The sequence below is a fragment of the Taudactylus pleione genome, unplaced genomic scaffold, assembly GCF_031769625.1.
Source record: "Taudactylus pleione unplaced genomic scaffold, aTauple2 ptg000352l, whole genome shotgun sequence".
Lineage (NCBI taxonomy): Eukaryota > Metazoa > Chordata > Amphibia > Anura > Myobatrachidae > Taudactylus > Taudactylus pleione.
In genome coordinates, this window is record NW_028284753.1 from 13,181,676 (window position 1) to 13,196,561 (window position 14,886).

A 14,886-nucleotide genomic window follows, 5' to 3' on the forward strand; every position below is an offset into this window, starting at 1 on the left:
TGTTTTGTGGATTCATGCAGGAGGAAAGAAGGTTTTATCATCTTTTCACTCAATTTGATATGTTCACGTGTCTTCCTAGTAGGAGATCCACAACATATGTACCCATGCGGAGTACTGAAGTCAAGTTTACCAAAACTGATATAAGAAAAGAGAATATATTACAGCATTCATAGGAGTTTCAGAGTACTTCATAGAGTAGCTTGCACATGCCCTCATGCAATGTTACAGACCCTCCAACATGACCCCCTCCACTAGGTACATAGTTATCTTCTCCTGGACTTCCTATGTAATCAGAGATGTATCTATAATGGGAGCAGGGTGTGCGGTGAACACGGGCCCCTGGGTCCAGGAGGGGTCGCACACCCTGCACCCATACTTTGTCATACTTACCTCTCCGAAGTCCCACGTCGGCTGGAGAGGCGCTACACAAAACACCTGGAAAATGGCCGTCGCAGCCATATTCCCAGCATTCTGTGCAGTAGGGAAATCGCCAGGAAAATGGATGCTCTGACATTTTCACGGTGACCTGCGCATGTGCAGTAGCCTCTGGGCACAAACTAGTGCCCTCAGTCTACTGAGGCTGTCAGTGCGCAGCAGACGGGGAGTTAACACGGGGCCCCTCCTCTCTTAATACGCCCCTGTATGTAATTTATGATTGCAGATAATTTATAATTTAACATTGACTGTGTTAAAAACTCTCTTCTTCTCTTCAATTAGTTAGTTCAACACTGGGTGACTGCAAGTGGGAAGTCCAGGAGTAGTTGGAGTGTCTGCATGTTAATTCAGAGTTGCCTACCCTCCCGCATTTCGTGGGAGTCTCCCAAATTAAGGTGGTAGCTCCCGCCACCCTGCAAAGTAGGCTGAATCCCCTGCATTCCCTCAGTCCTGTATAAAAATCTGGACTGAGCATGCGCAAGTCCAGGGGCAAAGGGGCACGACCTGAGCTTCACTGTGTAAAGACACAGGGGCGTACTCACCTGGTGCAGGGAGTCAGTAGTGTGGCTGCTACTGGCCCGGAGGTCTCCTGGGCATGCCTTCCCCTGCACACAGACTGCTGGGAGAGACTGATGCTCCCAGCATTCCCTGGCCAGCCTGTGATAACGGAGGAGTCAACGCCGGAGTAATGAAGACAGAGACAGAGGAGCTGCATGAGACTGTGGACCTCATTCAGAGTCGGTCGTTGCGGCCACAAGGTCGTACGGGAAAAGGGACCGGATATGCAAATGATGCACTCGCATGTTGCGTCCCTAAGATCGGATCGTTAGATGGCCGACCAAGGGGAGGAAGCGGCCGGAAGACAAAAAATACGCCCCCTTCTCGTACGCATTACACGTCATCTCCGGCCATATAAGGATTAATCGAGACCATCGGGAACCATCGGAACTGGTCGTAAGGTTGACCATACCCTCTCTTAAGCACTACGATCAGGTCAGTGTACAAACCACCCATGTCACGTGTGCCATGACACTACTTTGTTAATTATGCACTCCCATAAAACGCCGTTTGCATAGTCAGGCACGCCTGCGTTCGGATCTCCACTCCCCCGTTTTCAAGCACCTTCCCCTGTTACCACACACAAACGCCGCAATCTGTCACTGAAATTACCGACCTGGCTGTGTTCAAGGAGAGAGAAATTTCAGATCGTAGCAGCAAGTTTGCGCACGCGCATTGCGAGCTTTACACATGCGCAGTTCAGCGAACATCGGTGGCGTACGAACGTGCAGCCGCAACGACCGACTCTGAATGAGGTCCTGTGAGTGTTAGAGCTCACTGTAGCTCCTCCCAAATCTATTCATGTCAGTGCCGTGAGGGAGGAGAGGGGGTGGGAGATCTATTAATGTGTGTGTGTGTGTGTGTGTGTGTGTGTGTGTGTGGGCATCTATTAATGTGTCTATGAGTGTGTGAATCTACTAATTTGATGTGTTTGTGTGGGGATTTATTCATGTGATGTGTGTGAGACTGTGTGTGTGGGAATCTATTAATGTAATTTTGTTTGTGTGTGTGATGTGCGTGTAAGGAGTCTATTAATGTGAATGTGTGTGGGAATCTATTCATGTAAGTGTGTGTGTGTGTGGGGGAATCTATTCTTTTAAATGTGTGTGGGGGGATCTATTAATGTCAATGTGGCAGGGCAGAGATATAGTAATGACAGTGGAGGAGCTAGGCTATCAGCATTTAGGAACATATACGCTCATAGGTGGAGCTAGACACACCATTTTGGTGGAGCAGACCACGCCCCCAAAATGGCATTGTACAGCCATCTGCAATCTCCCTCAAAGTCATTTTCAAAAGTAGGTAAATATTCATTTTTGTATTTGTATTATCAGGCAGTGTTTATTTTTGTTGGTCTTAGTTATGACAAATGTTTTCACTTGAAACATTGAGGGGTTATAGAGAACTATCTGTCACATAAAGGTATGACAAAAAAGCACAGAATGAATTCAGAAAGACAAAACAATGAATGTAGTAAAGTTGGAGAAGGGCATATAAAAGATAATATCTACATAATAATTCTGTAAGGTCTGTCCTATCTCCTACATGTATGGGAACCAGGATGCGTGCCGCCCATCCAGCTACTCCCACTGCTAGGGAGACACAACAGATCAGAAGTGGATTGGAGGACGCGCTGTTAGGTTAATATGCAGCCAGAGTGGAGGGGGCAGTGCTGCAGAGAGTGTGGCAGGATGGGCCAGAGGAGCGGGCAGAGTGGGAGAGGGGAAGTACAGAGTTGGAGGCGGGATGGAGAAGAGCTGCAGAAAGTGTGGCAGGATGGGCCAGAGGAGTGGGCAGAGTGGGAGAGGGGAAGTACAGAGTTGGAGGCGGGATGGAGAAGAGCTGCAGAGAGTGTGGCAGGATGGGCCAGAGGAGCGGGCAGAGTGGGAGAGGGGAAGTACAGAGTTGGAGGTGGGATGGAGAAGAGCTGCAGAGAGTGGCAGGATGGGCCAGAGGAGTGGGCAGAGTGGGAGAGGGGAAGTACAGAGTTGGAGGTGGGATGGAAAAGAGCTGCAGAGAGTGTGGCAGGATGGGCCAGAGGAGCGGGCAGAGTGGGAGAGGGGAAGTACAGAGTTGGAGGTGGGATGGAGAAGAGCTGCAGAGAGTGTGGCAGGATGGGCCAGAGGAGCGGGCAGAGTGGGAGAGGGGAAGTACAGAGTTGGAGGCGGGATGGAGAAGAGCTGCAGAGAGTGTGGCAGGATGGGCCAGAGGAGCGGGCAGAGTGGGAGAGGGGAAGTACAGAGTTGGAGGTGGGATGGAGAATTGCTGCAGAGAGTGTGGCAGGATGGGCCAGAGGAGCGGGCAGAGTGGGAGAGGGGAAGTACAGAGTTGGAGGCGGGATGGAGAAGAGCTGCAGAGAGTGTGGCAGGATGGGCCAGAGGAGCGGGCAGAGTGGGAGAGGGGAAGTACAGAGTGGGAGAGAGGAAGTACAGAGTTGGAGGTGGGATGGAGAAGAGCTGCAGAGGATAGCGGAGCAGTGAGGGTAGGGGTGGCTGCATGGGGCCAGGAGAGGGCGGACAGTGATACAGTAACTGGCATGTTTCGGCCCCTTTACTAGTACTAAAGTAATCTGAAACTGGAAACCCTTTAAAATGACCATTTGCACATTGTCCACCTGTTTCCTTTTATCTGCATAACTGATGTCAAAAAACAAATTTAACAAAAATGTGTTAACTCCACGCAGGTTATTTGTTTTAACTTTACTATGCTTCTTTGTCTCAGTTAGTAAAATTCAAGTATTTACATATATATCTCTGGAAGGTTAAGGGGACTATTTATCTGCACTACCCTACCTGAAAATCTGTATCACTTCTAATGGCAGCAATAGAGAGCTCAGTAAGTTGCAATTCACCAGTCCGGTGCCCCGATGCAAGGATTTCCTCTACTGTACTTCTCTACTAGCACAGACAGCGAAGTGTAACTGAAAAATGCGCATGCACAATTTCACTAACCAAAATGACGACTTTGTATTTGGTCCAATACAAAACACAGCTCCACCTGTTAGCATGATCTCTGAACATGAGGGTTAGTAAATATTGTTTCTTTTTCAGTGCTAAGTATTAGCCAACACACAATGGATATTTTACACAAGTAAATATATTTTATTCTTATATTTAAGCTACATTATGTGTCTTATGTTATTATGACATACACAGAATAAACTTATTCTGAAAAGTTCCCAATATCTATAAATTGTATATATTGCTGGATGAAACAGCAACTATAATGGGTTAATATAATGGAATGCTCCCTCCCCTACTCTATCTTCAGAACAAGAAAGAATCCTGCCAAACCATTGTCTGCCACTATGTAAGAAGGTCAGACCCAGATTCTAAACAATGGGCACTGAATCAGAGGAGGGACAGCACCCATTGTGTCAGGTCCTGGCACACTTCTTGGAAAACCACGGAAGATCTACCCCAAACAATGGAGCAACACCAGCTTCTCTCTTTCACTCTCCCAGGGTCCAGGATGCATATCTGTCCTTGTCTAGGACAACATTTTGTTTGTAAGAGCAGAGTATTTTAAGACTCAAACTGTCTCTATTTTTATCAAGGGGAATCTGTGAAGTGTAGAGACGGGTAGACATCAATGTGTTAGATGCCCAGTGAAACATAAATGCAAACAAAGGAAACTTTTTATAATAGGTCAATTCAATTCAGATTTGACTTCTGCAATGCTGTTTGCAAGTAATGTTTGACTACTACACTTATTATGGATGAGCTCTATCCTAATGAGCAGGATATGTTGTATACTAGCCACAGTCGGTAAAGGAAGTGTTGCCTTCTTGCTTTTAGTGAGTGATCAGATTTCTCTATAGCCAGCAATAGCAGCATTAACACTTGCAGGTATCGTTAAGGTTTAGCAGTCCTGGGCTGTAAGATTTAATTATGCATCAATTATTTTTGGTTTTATATTTTGAAATGCATTTCAGGGTAATGCTGCTTATGCTTAAGGTTTAAGCTGTGGCAGGTGTCATCCAATGAGTATGATATGGAGTTAATTATTTTACTTGTGCAGGTTGAGTCTCCCATATCCAAATATTCATAAATACAGAATTTTTTAAGCACGACTTGAGATAGTGACACTTTTGCTTTCTGACGGGTCAATGTACACAAACTTTGCTTAAGGAACAAAATAATTAAAAGTATTGTATAAAATAACCTTTAGGCTGTGTTTATAAGGTGTATATGAAAAACAAATTAACTTCATGTATGTACACAAATTTTGTTTGATTAACAAAATTATTTCAAATATTATATAAAATGACCTTCAGGCTGTGTGTATAAGGCATATATGATACATAAATGCATTCTGTGTTTAGACGTGGGTCCCATCCCCTAGAAATCTCATTGTGGTATGCAAATATTCCATAACACGGAAAAATCCGATATCTAAAATACTACTGGTCCCAAGCATTTTGAATATGGGTGACTCAACCTTTAATTGTAATTTAAATGTAAAAGAATGTGGCATCTGTCGTCAGTTATGTTGGCAGAGCCGTAGCTATACTTTTGGGTGCCCTGTGCCAGAAAGAGCATTGGCGCCCCCTCATTTTTCAAAGGGACATAATGCAACCAAAAAAGGGTCATGGCTTCATGGAGAAGGGCAGGGAAGAGATAGGGGAGGCCAGGAGATGCTGGGGATGAAATAAGAGGAAGTTATAAGTGAGAGTGATAATAAACAGAAATTTGACAGTTCCAAACAGCGCCCCCTGGCCTGTGGTGCCCTGTGCGATGGCACCAGCCGCACTACCCTAGCTACGGCCCTGTATGTTGGTCAAATATGCAGAATATAATATTGCCACATGTCTAGCCCAAAACAATTATAACATCAGAGGGCTGACTCTGTCCACTTTACATCTCATGTGTAATGAAACTGGACAAGGATCCTCAAGTGACAAGTTACATGTTACCAATATTAATATGCAGAGAAGACCTAATCTAGACCTCCCCACATCAAAGACATTCCCCCCTGTGACTACGTATTGAAGTCACCAGATTTTACATCATTTATGTTCCTAAATTATTCTGTGCTTCAGTAATTGAGAGACAAGAAATGTATAATTCTGCTGCTGCATTCCTTATTATTGCTCTGTAATTTTGGTTGTATTATATATATATATATATATATATATATATAGGTTGCTGGAAGGTTATCATTACTGCCGACATTTCTCTCTACTTATTCAGACTAATACCCCTTTTACACCGGAGCTAAAGCCCGGGTTTTTGAAGGGTTAACCCGGGCAGCTCCCTGGTGTAAAAGGGGAGAGGGTTGGATCGCCGGGTCGAGTGACCCGGCAATCCAACCCAGGTAACTAGCAGGGTTTAACACGGGCGTAGCCCGTGAAACCCTGCTGTGAGAACAGCGCACTCCGGGTCACGATGACCTGGAGTGCGCTGCCAGCCGGCCGATTGCTTCGGCTTCAGTGGCACTTGGAGATGACGTCATCTCCAAGCGTCCACTTTCACGCCGGGAAAGCTGGGTCTATGCAGACCCGACTCCGGTGTGAGCTGCCCCGACTCGGGAATATCCCGAGTCGGCGTCGGCAAAATTCCGGGTCTGATCCAGATAGGAACTTTGTTCCTACTCCGGGTCAGACCCGGAATTTAGGTGGAAAAGGGGTGTAAGTGAATCACCCAGTCACATGACTGTGTGCTAGTTGCCTTCAGAAATCACTTAACTACACTAATACACTACACTTATTGGCTAAGTGACACATTATAACACTAATTTTAATAACCAATAAAGAAAAACCCATATAATGGCAGGGACCCTGGACAATTATACCCATTTTACATCGCAAAAGTAACCTGCTATATTGCCGGATCGACCTTGGTCGAAGTGCAGTGTGAATGCGCCAACAGAAAAATTGACGGGTCTGGCGACCCGGCATTTCAACCCTGCAATCGACCAGAGTTGAACTCGGGAACAAGCTGGGTTGATGTGCAGTGTGAACAGGCCCAACCCGGGTTATCCAACCCGGGACTCAGCAAACACCACTGATTGGATGTTCCTGGGTCTCACTTGATGATGTCAGCAGCCAGACAAACAGGCAGCACACTGTAGACAACAGCAGAGGCAGTATTCTGGCAGCCTGGAGGGGGTTAATAGTAATACCACTACTGTCATTACAGTGAAGGCTAATTGGAGTAATGAAGAAGTGACCTGTACACTATGCTGTCAGAAGCTGCATCATGCTCTCACTGGCTGAATCAAAGAGCAGTAAAGCAAAAACACTCATGAACTGAGGGCTACATAGTGATAATCCATCAGCCATGATTCCTGCAATGCTAGGAGTAGTCCTCACACCCCTCTTGTGTTCCCTTTTGTTATTATATCTTTGTAATTCTGAAAAAGTCAATTTTGAATGACATCCATAGGGTTTTGTATGGCTGACCTGGGTTCAGTGTGAACAGGGCCAACCCGGGAATAACCCTGGTCGAAGGTGCAGTGTGAAAGGGGTCTGACCCAGGTCGCAGACAGTTTGGACCCGTGTTCAAAATCCTGGGTCAGAGCCAAGTTTGCGATGTGAAAGGGGTATTACTCTGTCCTTAGCTTCCACAAGCCCTTACTGGGAGCATTTTGCCTTTATTTTAAAAGTCTAACAGGTGGAATTAGTTTTACCACATATTTAAATTACATAAAGATATATTAAAGATAACAGGTTCTCAATTTGTCATACATTTATACCTGGGGGTAGATTCTTGGTATAAAGTAGAAATGAGTGGTTTGGTTTTACTCTGATATGTTTGGATCTCAAAAACGTCATTTTATTGGCTATCTGGCTCTTACGTGTTTTGGGTAGCCAATGCAATAAATCCGAACTTGCGCTAATTTGGCAAAAAGAACCGAATAAAACCAAACCCACATATCTCTAGTATAAAGTGATACACAATAGAGCATATTTGGTCAACATGTACCAACATTAGAGGGTACCCTATACAGTAGATCTGAGAAACTATGTTATAGCTAAAGATGATGCACACAGTTATGTCACAATTGAATTAATATAAAATGGGCAAACAACATGAACTACATACATATCATTACCTGTGTGTGTTCTTTGATGTGCCTTGAGATGTGAACTCTTGGTGTAGACCTTTGTACAGCCTGAGAAAAAAATCATAACAAAAACTTTATATAGGTTACACAAAATGTAAATTGCTATTTCATTTAATAACAAAAAGTGATGACAAGTGCCATGCAAACAACAGATGTATGGCTATACAAGGCACACAGCTATATATAGTGTCCATACTTTATACCTCTGTGTCCCTCGATGGTTTTCTGCACTTTCTGGATAACCAGTTTCCCATATCTAATGATGGTGTATGAGCAGGCAGTATGGCAGAGGGAACAGTATTTATATTATAGTTTTTTGTATTCCTTTCTTTGCGAGTTTTAGCACCATATTTTTATGTGTTATATTGGAAAATGACAAAGCAAGAGTTATCAAAAGATCCCACACTTGTACTTTATCCGTAGCATATCTATGTCTCCAGAAATGCTCGGGATACAGCGCTGGCATAAATGACTGAAGTAGATGCATCACAACTTATATTTGCTTACCTGGATAATCACAGTGATGGATTCGTCTTTTCTCAAGTTCTGGGTTATTTCGTCGATTGTACCTGGGGAATGCCATAATCACTTGTCCTTGTGGTATCACTGACACAAGTGGATTGTGCACAGTATGAACTGGTTGGGCTTGTACCAGTTTGAGTCCAAATGTAGCCTCATATGGTGGAGGTGGAGACATGGTGTTGATCATCTCTGGCTGGTTTTCTGGACTCCCTGGCTGAGAATTGGGTGGTGAAGGAGGTAAAGTGACAGATGAAGACTGGAAAAACTGCCCAGAAACCAGAACACCATCTTGACTTAAACACTGGAACTGCTTTCCAAGGTTTTGCCTTGTACAATGTGTTAGAGAAGGTGGACTTCCATTGGCTGTTGCCATGGTAGTTCCACTTACTGCATTTACTAGTGATGTGTTTCCATTGGACTGGACCAAGTTTAGTGCATCATTGGCTACAGACATATGGTAAAGATGAGTCTGCGGTGTGTCGCTTGTCGACAGTGGGACTTCTGAAGGTGCTTCCTGCTTTATAAATATGTTGTTGACTGCCACTGAATGGGGCATACTAAACACACTGGTGAAATCTGGCAGAGTCTGGGTCAAGGAAGCAGAGCATGACTGCGGGTATTCAATACCTGGCTCAGTCTTTATTTGTGGGAGTACAGTGAAAGTCCTTGATGGTCGGTACAATCCTGTACGAAGGTTAGATGTGTCTGGCAAAATTACATTGATGTTTAGACTGTATGGAGCCTGGGACGGCTTTTCGGCTTCAAAGAATTCATCGACAACTGAAGCGCTCTCCCTTCTGTATTTTTTGTCGGCAAGTATCTGTAGTGGAGGGGCATGACCCAGAAGGTATTTGTCCATTTCCAATCTCGTCTGTAAAGAAAGTATAATACACATTACAATGTTTAACTGCTACGAGTTTTAGGGAAAAATTACAGTTTGTGACATTGACATGCTGGAGCGATAATCCGGCTACACATCTTTAATGGATACTGATTTGCTGTATGTCTGAAGAACACCTTTTTTGTATTTCACACTTAAAGAATAAGTGTATGAATACCCACAGTGCCGAATTTAGTATTTCAACTAGCACTAGGGTGAACATACAGTATATGAATGATACATAAATGGGAGCTCAGTCAGCCCTGGATGCATTTTTATGTCCTGAACATACAGTATGCAAAACAGACAGCTGCAAAACTGCTGTTTTTACGTGTATATTTTGAGTTACACATACAGTATCTCAAGATATTTCCAGCTCCAATCATATCAATATTTCTATATTAAGCATATAGATGCATACACATTTATGACCAACTATAGTGTAGGTATGAGTTCGACAGTAGGCCTGATTCCGAGATTTACGCTAATGCAATCACAACTGCATTCTCTCACGGATCGCAGTTGCTAAAATATGCTAATGCCTTCCAAAGCACAACCGAGCATAGGGACGCCCACTGCTGTCTTCTCATATGCGTCCGACAACGTGCAGCAGCGTAAACATCGGCAACATCAATGCACATATACAGTAAGTCAAGTCTGACCAGCTGCAAACACAGCAGCTCTCCTGACACGCAGAGAGCTCTCATGCTGTAAAGGAGATATTAATGTAATGAATTGTATACAGTATACACTATTGAAATTATGTCTTTACAGTGTTATTAACCCTTTGCTGGCATGGTCGCATGAGATGCAATCATGCCAAGCTGTGCTTTCCTTGACCCTATCGATTTCTTGCGACGGTGTCAGAAACGCCCACTAGCGGCTGCTGGAAGCTAATCTTTCACAGCCACTGAGCTCAGGAGGGAGTGTCAGCCCCTCTGCTCTGTCACATCTCCCTCCCAGCCCCCTCCTTCTGCCCCTGCCAGGTAAAGGAGCAGCAGCTGCTGGAAGACAGCTCGATCTCACAGGGTGCATGGTTTTATTATTATTATCCTTTATTTATATGGTGCCACAAGGGTTCCGCAGCACCTTACATAGTACATAAACAAATGAGCACACAAGAAAAATAGTTAACAGTACAAACAATGCAGGACAAATACATGATTTATAAACATTGCTGCATAACACTTAAATAAGCAGCATGGTGTCAGCAACCAAGTGTTAGGTGCTGTTGTAAATTAAAGTATAAGTAAGGGAAGAAGAAGCACATGAGGGAAGAGGGCCCTGCTCGTGAGAGCTTACATTCTAAAAGGGAGGGGGTGACACAGATGGGCTGGATTGTAAAGAAGGAACATGAAGTAGTGGGTTAGGATGAGCCAATTTTCAGATCTATTACATTGTTACAGTAGTTGTAGACATGAACTGCTAATAAAAAGCTACTAGTCTAATCACCATACTGTCACAAACAGTGCCTGGGAGTATATTCCCTATGACATCTAGTGTACTGAAGAAATAAATAAAGATAATAAAAGACAATCAGTACACTATATGCATCCTGATCCACATTACTTATGTGTATAACAGACCAACGACAGGTGTTATTTTAAGCACCACTTTTCCTTCTACTTGTATTTATGTGTATACATATACATATATATACACATCACACATACTTATTCTATCATTTTAATTATTTCGCCTTTTATTCTCTAGGACCTAATTTTAAGTGTTAATAATAAAAGTTATATTTTATTAAGGAAATTAGTTATTGATACTAACTACCGGGATCCCTTTAGTGCACCAGACGGAGATCTTTTCTTTTCTCTGCTTTTGTCCAATTATGCTAAGATTGTCAGGTAGCGCCTTCATATATAATATAACCTTGTTTGAGCCAATATTTATGAAGTGTTAGGGTATGGGAATATAACCCATATTACATTACGGTAGTCTAAAGATAAATAGATACGGTTGGTGCGAGATCTCTTTGTGTTTTCACTACTGGTACTATATTTAATAACCCATGTAATCACATTTTGGTCAGAAGATTTAATTGATGGCCTTGATAGATCCATTTTATCAAGAGACAGAGCTCTGTTTTTTGCTTGAATTAATTCATTAAGGGGATAACCTCTATCGAGGAATTTCTTTACCATCATGTCAAGCTGTTTGTGTGTTTCTGTAACCTCACTAGCGATTCTGCAAACACGGAGCATCTGAGAATAAGGTAAACTACGTATTGTTGGAATTAGATGAAAGCTATTGCATCATGAAGGAATCGGTATGATTTTCGGTTGGAATCCCAACACCAGCATCCCAGCAGCAGTGGAAATCCTGATCGTCCTCAGGTAAGTATTAGCTAACCTATTTCTACCCCCTAACCCTCCCTTAGGGGTGCCTAACCCTAACATCCCCACAGTACCTAACCCTAATCCCCTCTGTAAGTGCCTTAACCATAACCCCCCCCCCTTCCCTGCTGCCTAAACCTAACCTCCCCCCGGGGGTGCCTAACCCTAACCCCCCATTCTCCTAGCCTAAACCTAACCTCCCAGGGGGGTGCCTAACCCTAAGTCCGTAGGAGCCCCTAACCTAACCCTCCCCCCCCCTCCACGGCTATCCGCCCTTCGATCGGGATGCCAGGCGTCGGGCTCCCGGCGTATGTCCAATGACAGGCATCGGCATATCGGCGCCTGTCTTTGCCGGGATATGTCTTTGCCGGGATATGACAGTCGGGAAGCCGGCATCCAAAAATGTGACCTCATTAGTGCTAATAGTATACAATAGGTCAATTTAGCTGGTGCAGCCGAAGAGTTATGTGACAAAATTAGATTATGAAACAATTGTTCCATACCAGTCCAAAAAACAACTATATCATCTATATACCGTAAAAATATAAAGATATGCTGTCTGATGTCCGGATCAGTAAAGAAGAAAGGAAGTCCGAGCTCCTGGATGTATATGTGGGAACTGTTGCTGAACCCTAAAGGAGGGCCCCGGAGCAAGCTCTGTGCTGCGCACAGCCATTGGACTGCCAGTCCATTGGTAATTGTATATATATATATATATAATGTGTTAACACAGCTGTTTTTTTGTTCATTATATAAAACATTTTTTTCCAAATATATCCCCCCAATTTTTTTTTTAAATGACCAAGTTATGTAAATAATAGCTATATAAATTTTCAACAGAATAATTTTATTAACAAATCTGCATATTTGTTAAAAAAAATATACTGAAACAGGTTTAAATAGCTAATATTTAGGTAATGTGATAATAAAAAAATAAAGATATTTACCAGTGGGTTAGTGGTTAATAAACGTTAAAATAATGTTTTCCATATAAAATGCAATCAAATATAAACATCACCAAATAGGTTTACTGCTTTATAAACCCAATGAAAACTTCCTTCCCTGCAGTAGTCCAAATGAAAATAACACATAAGATATTTTAAGAAATGGTGGCATAATAAAATAAATAATATAGCCACAAACAGGGCCGGTTTATCAACAAGTCATCCCAGCTGGCTGCCTAGGGCCCTGTGTTATACAGGAGGCCCACCAGCCACCCAAATTACATTTTTTTTATTATGAGAAGGGTACTGTGGGCCTGAAATGTGGGTGCTTGCTTACAGAAAAAGTTGCACCATCGTTCAGTACCCAAACCTAATGGGCAGCGTTTGGATTGAAATGTTTTAATTTTAAATTAGATATTAATTATTAATTTACATCAGTCAGAAGCGCCTGGTATTTCCCTTTTCTCTTTTTCGCTTGCTCACAGAGTTACGCTGGGTCAGCACTTCACCAAAGGTTACTGTCAGGCTGCAGAGTAATATGAATGGAGCTTCATACACAGCATTCTCTGTACTTTCAGCCAATCACAGGGGTCACAGGAGCATGTGCTAAGCTCCTCCAAGCAAGGCTCAGCACGCCACATTCTCCTCTGACCCCTACTGCTTAGCAGCATGGGACTGAGGCTGACAGAGCTGTGCAGGAAGCCTGACATGGGCACCATGCAGCTAGATGCATGTAGCATACAGATCAGTTATAGACAGTGCCCAAGTCACTGAACACAATTGTTAATTCTCTCAAATATTTGCATTGTTCATTTCTAAAGTTTCTACAATAAGTTGAGAATATCTCCACAATCTCCACAATTCTTTCTCACTGTAAATAAATGGTTAAGTGACACATTGCTCTAATGATAATTAAGGACTTGTGTTTTCTGTTCTTTAGTGTGTTTAAAAGTGCTAAATCTAAAAAAACAATACTTCTATAAACATTTGTATAAGAAAAAAAAAAGGATTGTGTAGCAGTGGCAGAATGAAGCATATATTATCATTAGGCAATACTAAAGCAATTGGCCCCTGCTCCACATATTCCTTGTGACTGATGACTCCAGTAATATCAATGACATAGAAGTAAGAGTGTGGCTGGGCCGACTGTACTGCAACTCTTACCTGCTTTATGTGTTTGACACATGCAGGGACCTGTTGTTCAGTGGAGCAATGACGACAGAACTGTTTTTCTTTCAAAGCTCACTAGCAGAAAATTAACAGTAATTAAAATCAATATTGGTGAGTCCTGTATATAGTGATTAGTGTGTATTAGAAGTGTGATATCTGTGTACTGCCTAGTGTGTATCAGGTGTATTTGATGTTGGTGTGACCTCTCTATAGTGATAATTGTGTATCTGGTGTGTGATATTGGTATGATCTGTGTATAGTAATCAGTATGTATCTGGTGTGTGATGTCGGTGTGACCTGTGTAAAGTGATATGTGTATCATGTGTATGACCTGTAAGTATCAGCAGGGGTGCCGAGAGGGTAGGGCGTGGGTACTCTTTACCTGTTTGGGGGTCCTGGGTCCTGCAGTGTTCTTTCCGTACCCATTATGGATGCGGCACTTCGGGCAGGGAGAGAAATAAAAACTGCAGCAGCAGCCTCTCTGCCCAGTAAGGTGCACTGAGCGGTGTGTTGGGCTGGGGAGAGAGGCTGCTGCAGCAATAGTCAATCCTCTCTCTGCTTGATGTGCTGGGGGGAGCGATCGCACTAACTCCTCTTCAACCACCCCACCCCACTGGTTCTGCCACCGGAACATGCACACCCATAGTATATTTTTAATGTTTTGTAAGGAGGGGGTCTGGCCACACCTCCCAAAATTTAACATGCCCCCTCCCAGTACCAGTAAAAAACATAATATTCGGAGGTTTGACCGCAAAATCAGCATCTCTGCACCCCGCCCATGAACTAGAGATTTGTGCAGACCCCTGTGTTTTGGTTTTGCTCCCAAATCACCATAATTTTTGGTTTTGGCAAAACCACCCTCAAGTATTTTGGTTAAGTTTAGGTTTTGTATTTCTTTAATAATGTATAAAACCAGCTAAAGTGATGTAACTTGGACCTGTTTCTGTGCCTATAGTATTATTAT

General features: G+C 43.2%; 1 protein-coding gene across 1 annotated transcript in view; it reads right to left on the reverse strand.

Moving 5' to 3' along the window:
- LOC148508669 (Krueppel-like factor 5) overlaps positions 1 to 14,886 on the reverse strand; it is a 46,135-nt gene that overhangs the window by 12,821 nt on the left and 18,428 nt on the right. Inside the window, exons 2-3 of the mRNA XM_088444283.1 lie at positions 8,569 to 9,454; positions 8,050 to 8,109 (exon numbers count right to left, since the gene is read on the reverse strand). Of these exons, the coding sequence (XP_088300409.1) occupies positions 8,050 to 8,109; positions 8,569 to 9,454 (946 nt within the window). The remainder of the gene's footprint in view (positions 1 to 8,049; positions 8,110 to 8,568; positions 9,455 to 14,886) is intronic.